The following is a 15,093-nucleotide window of genomic DNA, read 5'->3' on the forward strand; positions in this document are numbered from 1 at the left end:
GCTTGGGGTCCGCACTGTGCGCGGCAGTCGGTCCAACGCAGGGAGGCGCTGGGATTTGGGGCAGCAGCGACGACATCCACCCTGGAGCCCTGGCCGGAGAACGTGTTAGGACCCGGGGGTTCGTGTGGCCGAGTAGGTGGAACAAGGACGCCGACGGCGAAGACGAGTGGGTCCGGCGCGAAGGGGCACGGGTCCCAGACTCTGGGTGGAAGTTGGGGGCGAGACGGTGCCGGGACGCCGGGGAGGGAGAGGCGAGAGACGGCGGGCGGCTCTACTTACTCGGCTGTACCAGATGCTGAGGCGGGCCGGGGCCAGCACGGCGAAGAAAGTCCTCTGGGGGTCGGACTGAACGTGGAAAGGCGCCTCGGCCGGGCTTCCCAAAGGGCAGAGCAGCCTCTTGGGCCAGCCGCTCAGGAAATACATGGTCCGCGCGGAGCCGCCGACGCCGCGGCGCCCGGCGGCCCCCGGCCCCGTCCGTCACACTCAGCGGCCCGGGGCCGGACGCCCGTCTCCCACACCGCCACCGGCCGAGTCGGCGGCGGCGGGGGTGGCAGCTCAGGGCATTTGCCCGTTGGCCGGGCCGGGGCGGGCCGACGCGAAGCTAAGCGACTAAGGCACCCCGGCGCAGACGGGGCCCAGTGTGGGGTAGGGAAGGGGAGAGCGAGTCGGGGCCGGGAGGGGGCGGGAGGAGCTGGAAAAGCTGGGAAGGCCCGCCCCGGCCCCGCCCGTTCCTCGGGCCGCCCTGGCGTCACCACGCCGCGCCGCGTGTGTCTGGCCAGGGAGGGCTGCTGAGCGCGCGCGCGTACTGGAGACTTCTCCCCTCCCCCTCCCTCTGCTTTCTGAAGCTTCGCCTTGGGCTTCACTTCAACACGCATGCGCCTGTGCCCCCCCCCCCTTTGCTCCTCTGCACCTCCCACTTGCAATGTAGAGCGTGTAGTCTGGGCTGGAAGGCGGGACTACCGCCTGAGACTCGGCGACAAGTGGGCCGAGCCTGCGAGACGCAGCTACAAGGCGACTACGAGCTGGAGCCGCCCGTTGCCTGGCCTAGCCAAATTTGACTTCCCTCGCGGATTGGTGCGGCCTCTGATGGAGGCGGTCCCGGAGCTGCATCGCCGAGCGGGGGTGGGGGAAATTGCAGAGGAGAACGAGTGACGTGACGCTCCGTGCTCTAGTTCCGGTCCTGGCTTCTGGGCCGTGATCTCTGTGCTGGGTTGTCGTGTCCCTCGCCCAGTGAACCTTTCTTGTCTGTCAAGGTCTGCGGTGAAACCTGCTGGTGAACTTCCTGCCCTCATGGAGTTTACACCCTAGAGGAGCCCTTTATTTCAATTCGTAAATAAACCACCACGGAAGTGCCTGAATCCTGTTCTCTGTCCTTCAGGAATTCTAAATGTAGTGTATATTTTTGAATTCAGTTTGCATTTTTCTGTCCCTTTACCAACCATAATGTTAAACAAGGCGAGGCTTTCTCTTTTGCATTCTCAGTAGGGTATAAGATTTAATTTTAGAGCTGGAACAGACTTTAGAGATTCTGTAGTTCAATGTTTAACTTCCTGGATCCAGGGATCACCTTAACAATAAGAGGGTTTTCTTAAGTGTTGACTCTACCTCTGAATAGGATGGCAGGAGTGGCGAGGGAATGCGGAGTAGGGGAAGGGGGGGGTCTGGATTAAAAGACTTGCTTCTCATTATCTACTTTTTTGTACCGTCTGAATTTTTCCACGTGTTTCTATTACTTTTTCAATTAAAGGATTTTTAAGTTAGCCCAGGTTTTAAAAAAAATGTTAGCTCACATGAAAAAGTAGCAAGATAAACAGCAAAAGAGGAAACAAAGTAACTTAATCCGTATCAGATGTAGTATTGTAGCTGGTATTCATAACAAAATATGTAACTTTCCATAATTTTCCTAAACATTCAGTGCATTCCCCAGAAGGCGATCAAAGAACCCAGGATTCCTCAAATCAAAGTTGAAATTGCCTCACCGCTTACCAGCCTCTTGTGGTCAGACCGTGTCTCCTTCCTGGTGTTTTTTTTCTGACAAACAGCAAAGCAGCCTGGAACGTAGTAAGAATAGTAAACTCAAAGTATTTGTCAAAGGAAACTTTGGATGAAAGCGTGATCCAGCTGAACTGTACCATTAGACAAATAAAGAGGCCCAGAGTGGTTTCTTGACTTGCCAATATAAAATTGTAGAAGAATAACAGTGGCATCATACTGTCATCTAACATTCTCAGATTCAGTTATGCACTTGGCAGAAAGAGAGAGGAAATTAAAATAAGTTACAGGGCACCAATTCCACTGGCAAAATTTCCTGAGAGTGTATTCGTCCCAGCTCTCCTTCAGAGGTTCTTTGTTCTCACGTGCTTCCTAAATGTTAGCATTTAACTGCACTCAAGCACATTTTAAGGAACTTCTAAGTAATTTTCATTGCTCTCAGTTTTAACTTTACTTGCTGACTTTAGAATCTAATTTCTCTGCCACATTCCTTTGTAGTATTTAAGGTTTGCAGAATATTTTCAAATGTATGACTTGATTTTGTTCCACAGTAAATCTTCAAGGTAGGTAATACTGGTGTGATGTTATTCTCACTTTCTTAATGAGGAAACAGGACCAGAGTGGTGAACATGCCTAAAGTCACATGGCCTGAAGAGAACTGGCCTTCCTTCTACAGACCTAGTGATCTTTGGATTGAACTGAACTGTGGTAGCTGCTCCAGGCAGTGACACCCTGTAGGCCTTTCGCCCTGTGGGGGGAAAAGTGAAATATCTGACTCTCCACAATCCCTTACTTAAGAGTTCCCCCATTGTGATAGAAACCTTATGAACTGGACTTTCCAGCTTTCAAATATCAGTGTAATGTTACTCTAAATACACTAGCAATTCCTGTGCCCTGAATGTTCCTTCTCTTCCTTTCCCTACACCACCACCATCACTCTCAAGTCAAACTTAATGAACTCTATTCTAAGACTGAGGTGTAGGTGAACATCAATAGGTATGTGTTTTCATGTATCAAATTAACGGGTTTTTTTAATTAGAAGAAATGTTCGTACACAGAAACAGAGGTACATTTATAAACGGTTGGTGGAAGTATAATTTGGTGCAGTTTTTCTAAGGAGTAGTTGGCATTACATTTAAGAAAGAGAGATCTTAAAGATATGCACACCTTTGGCCCCAACTATTTCTTTTCCTATGATTATTTTCTAAGAAATAAACACCAATATGTACAGAGTTTAGCTTTAAGAATGTACCCCACAAAGGTGTAGCTAAGAGCAAGTAATCCAAATGTCCCCCAAAAGACATTAATTATAGTCCTTCCTTACAATGGAATATCTTGCAAAAATAAAAAATTATGTTGGGGAAGAATATGTAATCATATAGAAGTATATTCACTATTATGAAGTAATGAAAGCAGGAAAAAGGCAGTATCCTATGTTCATGAAAAAAAAAGTATAAAAATGCCTAGAGAAAAAAAAAAGGAAGAAAATGCACTAAAATTCTGGTATTTACCCTGACTATGGTGCTTTTTATGTTCTTTTGGAGGCTTTTCTGTATTTTCCAAATTGTCTATAACGAACACATGTTACTTCTGTAATGAAAAACAATTATGTAAAACAAAGTTAAATTGCTCATGACTGATAATGACCCACTTGCCTGCTTTAAGTGGGGCCTGCAGTACTGGCAAATCAGGGTGGAATGTAGTAACGTGGAGCTTCAGGCACTGTCCCAAGACTGGTGAGAGGAGGATTAGGAGGAAAAGCACCCTGAGTCATCAGACTGAAAGTAGGCTCTCTGCCCTTCGGACATTCACAGACTTCTTATAACAGTACACAGTTGGACTGGAATTTGATCCTTCACACACCACTCCCAATATGGGGGGAGCTCTATAATAACCTATCACAGTATTCACCAAAAGTGATACTGCTTTAGTTTTTGACTGTTTAATATGCTTTTTAAAAATATATTTATTTATTTATTTTTGTCTGCGTTGGGTCTTAGTTGATGGCACGTGGGATCTTTCCTACGGCACACAGGCTTCTCTCTAGTTGTGGCGCAAGGGGGTGGGCACTGGGCTCCAAAGTGCGTGGGTTCTCTAGTTATGGCATGCAGGCTCAGGAGTTGCAGCTCTCAGGCTTAGTTGCTCCATGGCACGTGGGATCTTAGTTGCCTAACCAGGGATCGAACCCGCATCTCCTGCATTGGAAGGCGGATTCTTAACCACTGGACCACCAGGGAAGTCCCTAATATGCCTTTAACATTCAACTTTATGACACTTCTGTTATGTGCAACTGATGTATTTGCTTCTGGGATAGATTCTTGATTATTATTCATCCCCTCCTGAAGATTGATAATATCTCAGCTGAAATGATACAATGTCTGTGTTTTGCTTCAAGGTAATCCTGGGGTGAGTGGAGAAGGTGGAAATATATATGAAACAAGGTTGGCCATGAGTTGATAATCTAGGAAGCTAAATGATGGGAACTTGGGAACTCATCTTGTTATTCCATATGGTTGAAATTTCCACTAAAAAAGTATAAACATTTAAATTTTAAACAAATCAGGAACTCCATCATGTGTGATTAACCAATCTACCTTGTCCACAATCCTCACGGTAAATAGTGTTAATTTTACTTAGAATCATTTAATTAACCATAAAGGCAGAATGGCTTATTATTAATAAGCCTTAATTGATGCAAATGAGACTCCCTAGGCTGGCACTTGAACACAAACTAGAAAATAAAGTGAGGAAGTCTGCTGTTCCTAATAAAGCAAAATGGGAAAAGAGTCACTATTCTTTCCCTTCACTTTGATCTTTTTAGAAATTTTTAAAAAATCGTTGGAAACAGACCTGATTCCATTCAAATAGCAAACAATAACAATCGTTCTGTTTGACCATGTCTCATCCAGTTTTCCAGTATAAAAAATGCCAACCTGAATTTTCTGTGTGTATTCTTTATTAAAATAGCAAGAGGAGTTCGAATGAAAAATTGTTTAACCCCATAATGTGAGACAACAGAGTTCACCATAATTCTAATGACACCTCCCTTTCTTCATTCCCCCCTTCTTCCTCCATCTCTTCCTCCTTCTTTTCCCTCTATATTCAGAGAAATTTCCCTTCATTAATTTGGAGAAAAATTCATATTCATTGCATTATCTTTTTTATTGCCTGTATTTACCAGTAAGCTTAGAGTCATGTTTAGTGCCCAGGTGTAACAAACCATTCTGGTATATAATAGTTTTGTCTTCTGCGCTATTCTCATCCATTAGTCTTAGGTTTTCCACTAGGTTTAATCGACAACTTTGAGAATTATAAACCCCAAGTGAGTACAATTCTAGAAACTTAACAGTTTACATGAAAAATTTTTATCAAACCAAACCTTAATATTAACTGTATAACTTACGTTTTGTAACAGTTCAAAATGTTATAAAAGGGCAACACTATTTTTTTAATACCTTTTTTAATGGTTTAGCTGTTGTGTTGTGGTAAACATATAACATAAAATTTACCATCTTAACTATTTTTAAGTGAACAGTTCAGTAGCCTAAGTATATTCACCCTATTGTGAAACAGATCAACAGAAATTTTTCATTTTGCAAAACTGAAACTCTATATCTATTAAACAATAACTTCTCTCTTCCCCTGCCTCCCAGCCCCTGATAACCACCATTCCACTTCCTGTTTCTGTGAGTTTGACTAGTTTAGTTTCCACCTCATGTAAGTGGAATCATACAATGTTTGTCTTTTTTGTGACTGGCTTATTTCACTTAGCGTAATGTCCTCAAGGTTCATCCATGTTGTAGACTGTGATAGTATTTCCTTCCTTTTTAAGGCTGAATAATATCCCATTGTATATATATAACACACTTTGTTTATGCATTCATCCATTGATGGACACTTGGGTTGCTTCCACATTTTGGCTACTGTGAATAAAGCTGCTGAGAATTTTGGTGTACAAACATCTGTTCAAGTCCCTGCTTTCAATTCCTTTGGATATGTACCCAGAAGTGGGATGATTAGATCATATGGCAGTTCTATTTTTAATTTTTTGAGGAACGTCCAATACTGTTTTTCATAGAGGTTGCACCATTTTGCAATCCCAGCAACAGTGCACAAGGGTTCCAATTTCTCCACATCCTCACCCACACTTGCTATTTTCTGGGTTTTTTTTAATAGTAGCCAACTTCATGGATGTGAGACGATATCTCACTTTGGGTTTTGATTTGAATTTCTCTGATGATTAGTGATTTTGAACAGCTTTTTATATACTTGTTGGATATTTGTATATCATCTTTGAAGAAATGTTATTATTACCTTTGATACAATGTCACATCAGCAGGTCTGCACAGAAAGACAAAGCTGAAGAGCAAATCTTTGAGCTTAAGTTTTGGAGGATGTCTTTTAGGTTCTCCATCAAGTTTGAATGTGGTTAATCCTTACATTCAGAGAATTGCAGGATTCTTACAAGTATGACATCTTAGTCAGAATGGGCCTTAAATAGTATCCAGTCCAATCTCTAGACCTGATAAGAATATAAATGGATTTCATAGAGTAAGTTTACATATATTTAAAATATAGAAATAATTTATAAAACCACTAAAGAATTAATATAAAACGAACATATCTATGAAACAACACTCAATACACTTGATTGTAAGTACCTGAGAGATACAGAAAAGTGGCTACATATTTAAAAAAAAAAAAAAACTAAAGGGACAGCCATCAAAATATTTGCAGCAGTCATCTCTAGAAAATATAATTATGAATGGTTTTTCTTTTCTTTTTCATTCTCGGCACTTTCTGGGTATTTTTCTTTTATAATCAGAAAAATAGTAAGTGCTATTTTTTAATATGTTAATTTGTTATTGAGGAGATCAGTTTTCCCAAAGTGTGGTCCACTCATCACCTGCATCAGAATTGTCTGGAGATACAATTTAAAATGCAGATATCTACAAACTATCATGTATGAAATAAGCTACAAGGATATATTGTACAACACAGGGAATATAGCTGATATTTTATAATAACTATAAATGGAGTATAACCTTTAAAAATAGTGAATCCCTATATTATACACCTCAACATATAATATTGTATATCAACTATACTTCAGTTAAACAAAGAAAAATTAAAAAGAGAATCTGCCACACACACAAAAATAAAATGTCGATTCCTTGGCCAAGTCCCAGGCTTCCTGAATCAGAATTCCTTGATGGTGTGGCCCAATAATTAGCATTTTAAACAAATACCCTCATGATTCTCATGCATATTAATAAGGTTGATAAAGAGTTGATTAGGAGTTAAAAAGCTAAAGTGCCTCTTGTTTGTACTCTATATGTGGGCTAGAATCTCTGCACTGAATCTCCAATTCTCCTGTCAGCATGCAAACAAGTCAGAATCCAGGTGGACTGGATTCCTAGGAAGTGTGGCCATGAACCCTCCTCCAGCAAATCTGAATTGTCTTGATTTCCTGATGAAAGAGTTATCCAAAGGGTGTAACAACTCTGCTGTAGAGACCAGATGAGACCAAGTTATTTAAGTGACCTTAGGTCATTCAATAGCAATCATCATGAGTGAGCTGAGCCCATGCTTATGGACTACCTGGCCCATGCTCATCTTATTTGTTTTGCCCTCCTAGCCCTCTGAGCTACACTTAACTGTTCCTCATCTGTAGAGTGGAAATGATAATAACTATCTTATCAGATTCTTTTTTTTTCATAACGCTGGAAACCGAAAGCTCAGAGTAATCTGTGCCCTTAGCAGTATATTTTGGATTAGACACAAAGAACTTCCTAATGATTAATGCTATTACACGAATAATAATAATAGTAATAATAATAATAACAGCAACTAGTATTTATTCAGCCCTCATTTTGTGCAAATACTGCTCTAAACACTTAATTTTTATTGTCCTAACAATCATATGAGGTAGCTATTATTATCCTTATTTTACAGGTGAAGAACCTGAGGCTTAGAAAGACTCAAGGTTCCCAGAGTTAAGAAGTGGTGGAGTCAAAACTTGAATCCAGAACCCAAACACTTAACAACTTCAGTACTGTCTCTTTCTACAAACTCATTTTCTCACCAACTAAATATACATATTTTATGTCAGGCTGACTTATTAACTATTTTTTTAATTCCTAAGAATATTTTTTATTAATCCTTCATGCAGAAAAATTGCTAAGAAAATGAATGAAATTGCCATTTTCACATTCACCTAGCAAATAACATCATTTGTATCTTAAGCAAAAATGAAAACGATAATTTATCCAAAAGGTCATGTGAATTTTTTAAAATTAGCAGTGGACAGAAGAGAGGGAAGAAGAAATCACATCACTCAGGTAGGATGTTGAAGGCTATAAAGTGAATCAAGGAATTAGTCTTTTAAAAATTGGATAATAGTTTAGCAACATTAACCCACCCACATCGTTCAATACATGATTCACCAAAGGAAGACTCTCCCCTTACCCAAGTAACTTCCTAAAAATGCCCATTGGAATGCACTGCAGGCTCTTTCCTCTGAAGGTCCTTAGGATTTGATTGTGTTCCTGTCGTGTGCTGCACTGCCTGTGGCTTCCCAATAGAGAGGAATCTTCTGTAGGACCCTGCGAAAGGGAGCATATTGTTCCAATTTCTCCCCTCAACCTGCACTTACCCAACCCCAGGCAAGCACATTGTTCTCAGAGGTTGTCTCAGAATTCCTCTGCAGTAAATACAAAAAATTGACAAAGATGGCAACAGCTCTCTCCAGGTTTTTACCTTGACCAGGTGGAAGGAAACACATGGGTTTATATCAGCCAAGTGTGTGGATTAGAAAAGGAACTTGGCCATTGCCTGCATATACTTTGTTATTAAGCCCACATCCTTCCATGATCACAGAAATAAAAAACAGTTTACCTGTTAATGTCTGTTAAAAAGTAGAAAGAGTTATCCAGCTCTGTAACCCATCTCTGGTGAAAAGTCTGTCTAAAATGGGGTAAGCTCCAAGACTCAAGGAATGGGGAAATGGGTGCTGAGATCCTCTAAAGCCTATCCCTAAATATCCTATTATTGCTCATACAGTTCCCTCTTGTGGCTAAAGTAGTCACTAGAAAAAAAAAACTACTCAATTTTCTATCATCCTCTCTTACTCTACAGATTTTATAACAACTATGGGCATTTCTAAGTTTGTTCACCTTGAAAACACTAATAATAATACCCCCAAGCAAAAGGTCCGAAACAAACTTATTCAGACCATATAACTACCATACAATAAATTTTAAAGATGTCAAAACTCAGTTAATGCAGTCATGAAGTTGAGTATATGAAATCAAAGACAGTCAAGGAATTAAAATGTGTGAACACGATAGTTAACACTTTACAATGCCATTAACCTTAACAAAGCAAGAGTTTCCCAAAGCCCATGTTAGTCCCTGAAAACATATTAGACACCACTGGAAGTCCAGTTAATCAGCAAAAGGCCATAAAGTCACAAGTTGGTGAAAGAGTTTGTCACAATGAAACACAGTACGTAACATTATTATATTCAGGCCATGGGTAAGCTATAAATCCTCCAAAATTATGTATGTACTTTTTATCTTTCATTTACTTATGATTGCTTCCTCAATGTTCTATTGAGAACATGTTTGCATTTATACCTGTTTCACTATTCCACTTATTAATGCATGCATTTCCTGGGTTCTCTTACTTCTTATTAAAACTTTAGACAAATATAAATTTAAAAGGAATGGAGCAAAAGAGACTTCTGAAAAAAGGTCCACCAACAAAGCAGTAAAAGAACCATCTAGTGGGCTTCCCTGGTGGCGCAGTGGTTGAGAGTCCACCTGCCGCTGCAGGGGACACGGGTTCGTGCCCCGGTCCGGGAAGATCCCACATGCCACGGAGCGGCTGGGCCCGCTGAGCCTGCACGTCCGGAGCCTGTGCTCCGCAAAGGGAGAGGCCACAACAGTGAGAGGCCCGCATACCACATAAAAAAAAAAAAAAAAAAAAAGAACCATCTAGTGTGTCAATATTCCTTCAAAACCTTTCTCTCCTGTCGCCCAAAGACACTGTTACCTTCAAGAACAGGGAACCATCTATGAGGCTGCTTCCTAAAGAAGCAACCCCGTGCTCTCCTTCCAGCAATGCGGCACCTCCTCCACCTGGGTTCTCCTTCTTTTGTAGACCCACCTTTCCTTTACCCTTTGTCTTCGTTTTGTTCCCCCAGAAGCCAACAAGAATACATATGCCAATAGTTTATTTGGGTGTTGGTAACAGGAAATGCCAGCAGGGGAAATAAGCAAGGGAGGGAAGACAGCCAATAAGGGGAGTGTTTTCAAGTACATTAGCAGTATGGGTAACAAGTGCTTAGTCCCTCTGGGGAATTTTGGGAACCAGTGTAGAACCCATGCCTCTGAGTTATTGCACCTGAGAAGCAAGGGAGCTGGAGATTTATGCACCAACTCTTACCAACCATTAGTTAAGGGCTGCTCCTGGGAGGCATTAAATCTCCGCACACCCAGCCTCCATGCTCACGGTTGGATCTCTAGCCACTAGAGAAAGCCATTGAAAGGTGGGGCAGTTGCTGGCAGGTGGTAAGGCCCCAGGGAGACATGGTGCACCAATAGCACCTGCTACACTAGTGTCTGAGATTCCAACCTAGTACTACACGGAGACCCATTATCAAAAGTCAGGGCTCACTGAATAGTGAAGAAGGTCAAAAGCTCTGGAGACAGACTGATTGGTTTCAAAATCTGGGTTCTTAACCTCACTAAGCTTCAAAAATCCACGAAGGATTGTTGTGGGGATTAAATAATGTAATTCATGTAAAAGTACCCAGTATTGTGACTGGCACATGGTACATACTCCCCAAAACGCTAGTGATTAATATTATTCTTAACACCGGATCCCCTTAAACCAGACCAGACCTAAAAATGTTCTGCTTGGCCAGTTTGCCCAGCAGGAACCCAAAAATTCCAGTCTTGCTATTGGCACAGCATTTATGCTGGTGTCAGTGAACAGAACTGGCAAAACCTCTGTGTTTCAACCCAACTAGTCTTGAAGACCTGGCCAGATGGAGCCCTGAATTCTCATCAGAGGGGGAGAGGGTTATCTGAAGCTGAGTGGGGCTCAATAGGTCCCACAAAATAGATCTCCCAAGGAAGGCATAGGTTCCAGGACAGGACATGGTCCAACTCACCCTCTCCACATTATTTTTCTACCCAGCCACTCAGACAGTCTTTAATTTTTTTTTATGTTTATGAGAAAAAGTAGAGGAGGAAAGAACTAGTACTTATCCTTCTTCCTAACAAGTTCCAACACAAAAATATAACTGCCCTTTCAATAAGCAAGTATTTTTGGAATTCCTTAGTTCAAATGAAATTACATGGTTCACATGCCCAAGGCATATTTTTCCAACTGTTTTTCCTCCCAGTCAGTGAAGACCAGACTTTTGGAAAAACTCAAACTTTCATTAAAGTTCAGCCATGCAGGATATAAAAGCTGGGTGGGTCCTACTTAGATTTTTCTTTGTGGCTAAATATCTCTACCTGACAGCAAGAACAGATTTTAGGAAGAGATACAGAGGGCATGGAGAGTGAGGTCACATAAAGAAGAAAACAAAAGGAAACTTTGAGAAGAAAACATATATTTTCCAAAAAGCAAAAAACACCAAAATTTTCAATTCTTTAGTGTCTGAAAAATATAGCAAATTTGTTTCAGTACAATGCTGTGTTTTTCTAAATTGCTCATTCATAATGAAGACTGTAATTGAAATTCCAGTTTTGAAAATGTTTAGCCACTAATATTTACAGACGCTTGATAAAAAATATTGCCCTCTTTAATTAAAGGAAACACATATCCTCCAAAGTCGACACTCGAAAGAGAATCTCCACATGGAAAGGAATAGCTGGATCTTATATCTTCTCCTTGGCCTGGGTGGAGGGCACTTTTCCCTCCTTTAACATTGGCCTAAGCCAGGGCAGTAGACTGGTCTGGTTTCAAAAGCATTTCCTAATAAACTTCCTGTACCCTAATCTCTGTCTGAGTCTGCTTCCCTGGGAACCCAATTAGTGGCAGGTACCCACAGCCCAGGTGCAAATATCTAGACACCTTAACTCCTCAAGTCTAGACCCAAAGGAGTATAGGAAGAGAAAGTCAAAGCAGCCTGTTATTGCCTGTATGTAGAACTGTCTCATGCTCAGGTGATTGGTGGTTTTAGTGATCAATTACTCCCTTGCAGGAGGAAGTTTGCCCGTCTCTCTCTTTTGAGGTCTCTGAATAATAACCATATCAAAATATAACTTAATAAGTACCATATTTATAAAAATGTGGGTTGTGGGGACATTTTGTTGTAAACTGTCTTAGAAATAGAGTAAAAATAAATTAGCAAAAAAAGAATAGAGAAAGAGACTTAGAAATGAAAGAAGTACTTATATATCTCACTTTGTAAAAAAAAAAATACATTCCTGAAAAAATGGACTATGAATCACATTTTGGTGAATTAAATTATATTTTAAAGTCAGTAGCAGAACTCACCATGTAGAGATTTTTGTGATGAATAGTTTTGCAGAGAAAATATTGCAAATTTAAATCACCAGCTTCCAATTTGTTATTTTATGAAACTAGATTTTCACTCACTGAAATGATTTAAAGTATTTGTTACTCCAAATCTAAAGCCACAGCAAAACATCTAATGTAAAATTGCATTCAACTCTGATTAACTGCTCTTGGCCCAATGTTTTTAGATAGAGAGGGAGAAAAAGTCACTTCAAGTTATATATTGTGATATTGTTCTTAAGATTAGCCAAATTCATTCCCAGTACTGCAACTTTATTGTATTATTATTGCTCAAAATAAATGCATTGGCGAAGACTTATCATTCTCTCCCTTAAATAATTTTAGAGCTTCCCTGGTGGTGCAGTGGTTGAGAGTCCGCCTGCCGCTGCAGGGGACACGGGTTCGTGCCCCGGTCCAGGAAGATCCCACATGCCGTGGAGCGGCTGGGCCCGTGAGCCATGGCCGCTGAGCCTGCGCGTCCAGAGCCTGTGCTCCACAACGGGAGAGGCCACAGCAGTGAGAGGCCCGCGTACCGCAAAAAAATAATAATAATTTTAATTCTAATGCTACTTTTTTTGTTGTTTTTTTAAAAATTAATTAATTTATTTATTTTTGCCTGCGTTGGGTCTTCACTGCTGCACGCGGGCTTTCTCTAGTTGCGGCGAGCAGGGCACGTGGGATCTTTCCGGACCAGGGATCAAACCCATGTTTCCTGTGTTGGTGGGCAGATTCTTAACCACTGCACCACCAGGGAAGTCCCTAATGCTATGTTTTGGTAATGGGCTTAAACTTCATTCTGGAAGTCTTTAAGAATAGAGAAATGAAGGTTGGGAACTTACTTATCCTCTTCTGCCAAAGAGTTTTTTTTTCCCCCTAGATTAGTAGTTGCAGAGTAACCATGGATAATTTGGTACCAGATTTGGATAGAGGATTGAAAACTTGTCCTTAGCTCAAAGTCAGCAATTCACATTTAAATAAAATGCACATTTGGATGCAGTGCTCAAATTTAGATAAGATTACGTTAAAGAGATTCAGGAGGAAATAAGTCCTAAGATGACGTGTATTTACAGTGGAATGAGGAACTTCCTTTGGAGACTAATAAGTATCAATAGATCTGTTATTGCAAAGCTACCTAAACCTGCTTATATGGTATCATGAGAGGCAACAGGCACAAGTACACGCATCAGGAATGTCTTTTGGAGAGGAGGAATAGCATGTACTCAGATCCAAAATATACTGACATGAGCTCTCTTGAGAAGAGTTTCAGATGCATAAGGATATTTCTTAAAAATAGGCTTCTAGGTTAGGAGTCACTTCATTTCTCTGGGCCTCTTAGACTTATGTGAAAAGACAAGAGACATTTTGTGCCCAGTACAGAAGTGGCAGTGAAGGAATGACCCTAGTTCCTTGCACTGAGAATGTCCCTGCAGGCCTATAGCTCACCCAACTCCTTTCAAATTGTCTGCTCAGCTTCTCTAACTCTTGGGTAAGGTGTGTGTTTAACCCCACGGTGAATGGCACCAGGGATTTGGGAGTGCGGAGAGACTAGTGCAGATTCCAGTCCATCCTTGTGGGTTCCAGTGTATCCTTGCGTCCCCCACTTCACATCCTGACTTCCTGTCCTGCGCACTTTAGCTCTAGCATCAGACACAGGAACAGCAGCCTCACATAGATGGTACAACCGGCTTCCGTAATTGCATACAGTCAACTCCCTATAATAAATCCTTTATTGTGTTCATTTCTCACAGAGGTTCTGCTTCTCTGAACAAATCCTGACTGATACATTTGGGTTGAAAATTTTTTTTTTTTTTTTACTATTATAAAAATGCCACTATGAACATTCATGTTTCTGTTTTCTGGTACACTTGTGCAAGAATTCCTCTATAATAGATACCTAAGAGTACATATTTCTGGATTGTAGGGTATTCAAATATTCAACCTATAAGCTAGTACTGAATTTTATTCTTGAGTGGTTGTGCCAGTTTAGACTCACACCGGCATTGTTTAAGAGCTCCTCTTGATCCAAGTCTTTGCAATTACTTAGTAGAGTTATACTTCTTAATTTTAACCCACCTGTAGAGTACAATATGGTTTCTTATTGAAATCTTAATTAACATTAAGATTAATGTTTAATCTTAATATGATTACTAATGAAGGTGGAGAATCTTTGTATATTTCTATTCTCCACATTTTCTCTTCTGTAAAACAACTATTCATGTCTTTTACTCATTTTTCTTTTTTTCTTTTAACATCTTTATTGGAGTATAATCGCTTTACGGTGGAGTGTTAGTTTCTGCTTTATAACAAAGTGAATCAGCTATATGTATACATATGTCCCCATATCTCCTCCCTCTTGCATCTCCCTCCCACCCTCCTTATCCCACCCATCTAGGTGGTCACAAAGCACCTAGCTGATCTTCCTGTGCTATGTGGCTGCTTCCCACTAGCTATCTATTTTACATTTGGTAGTATATAGAAGTCCATGCCACTCTCTCACTAAATCCTAGCTTACCCTTCACCCCCCACCCCACCCCCGGTGTCCTCAAGTCTGTTCTCTATGTCTGC

At 40.9% G+C, this 15,093-nt stretch overlaps 2 protein-coding genes across 6 annotated transcripts in view; both read right to left on the reverse strand.

Annotated features, from left to right (window-relative positions):
• The window catches only part of RIC1 (RIC1 homolog, RAB6A GEF complex partner 1), a 140,294-nt gene extending 139,652 nt beyond the window's left edge, over positions 1–642 (reverse strand). For 3 of the 4 annotated variants that reach the window (XR_003790913.1, XM_029204068.1, XM_029204069.1), the window contains exon 1: positions 280–621. Coding sequence is in view for 3 of the 4 variants with exons in the window: in XM_029204068.1 (XP_029059901.1) it covers positions 280–423 (144 nt within the window). In the remaining variant the exon portion in view is untranslated. Of the gene's footprint in view, positions 1–279 lie in introns of all 4 variants that reach the window. The other variant, XM_029204067.1, reaches the window with a different exon arrangement.
• A 5,135-nt stretch (positions 643–5,777) lies between these two features.
• PDCD1LG2 (programmed cell death 1 ligand 2) overlaps positions 5,778–15,093 on the reverse strand; it is a 95,120-nt gene continuing 85,804 nt past the window's right edge. The window contains exons 7-8 of one of the 2 annotated variants that reach the window (XM_029203117.1): positions 8,461–8,597; positions 5,778–6,514 (exon numbers count right to left, since the gene is read on the reverse strand). In XM_029203117.1, coding sequence (XP_029058950.1) covers positions 6,454–6,514; positions 8,461–8,597 — 198 coding nt within the window. In that variant the 3' untranslated portion in view covers positions 5,778–6,453. The remainder of the gene's footprint in view (positions 6,515–8,460; positions 8,598–15,093) is intronic. The other variant, XM_029203119.1, reaches the window with a different exon arrangement.

The sequence above is a fragment of the Monodon monoceros genome, unplaced genomic scaffold, assembly GCF_005190385.1.
Source record: "Monodon monoceros isolate NGI ecotype Baffin Bay Population unplaced genomic scaffold, NGI_Narwhal_1 Super_Scaffold_5, whole genome shotgun sequence".
NCBI classification, from domain to species: domain Eukaryota; kingdom Metazoa; phylum Chordata; class Mammalia; order Artiodactyla; family Monodontidae; genus Monodon; species Monodon monoceros.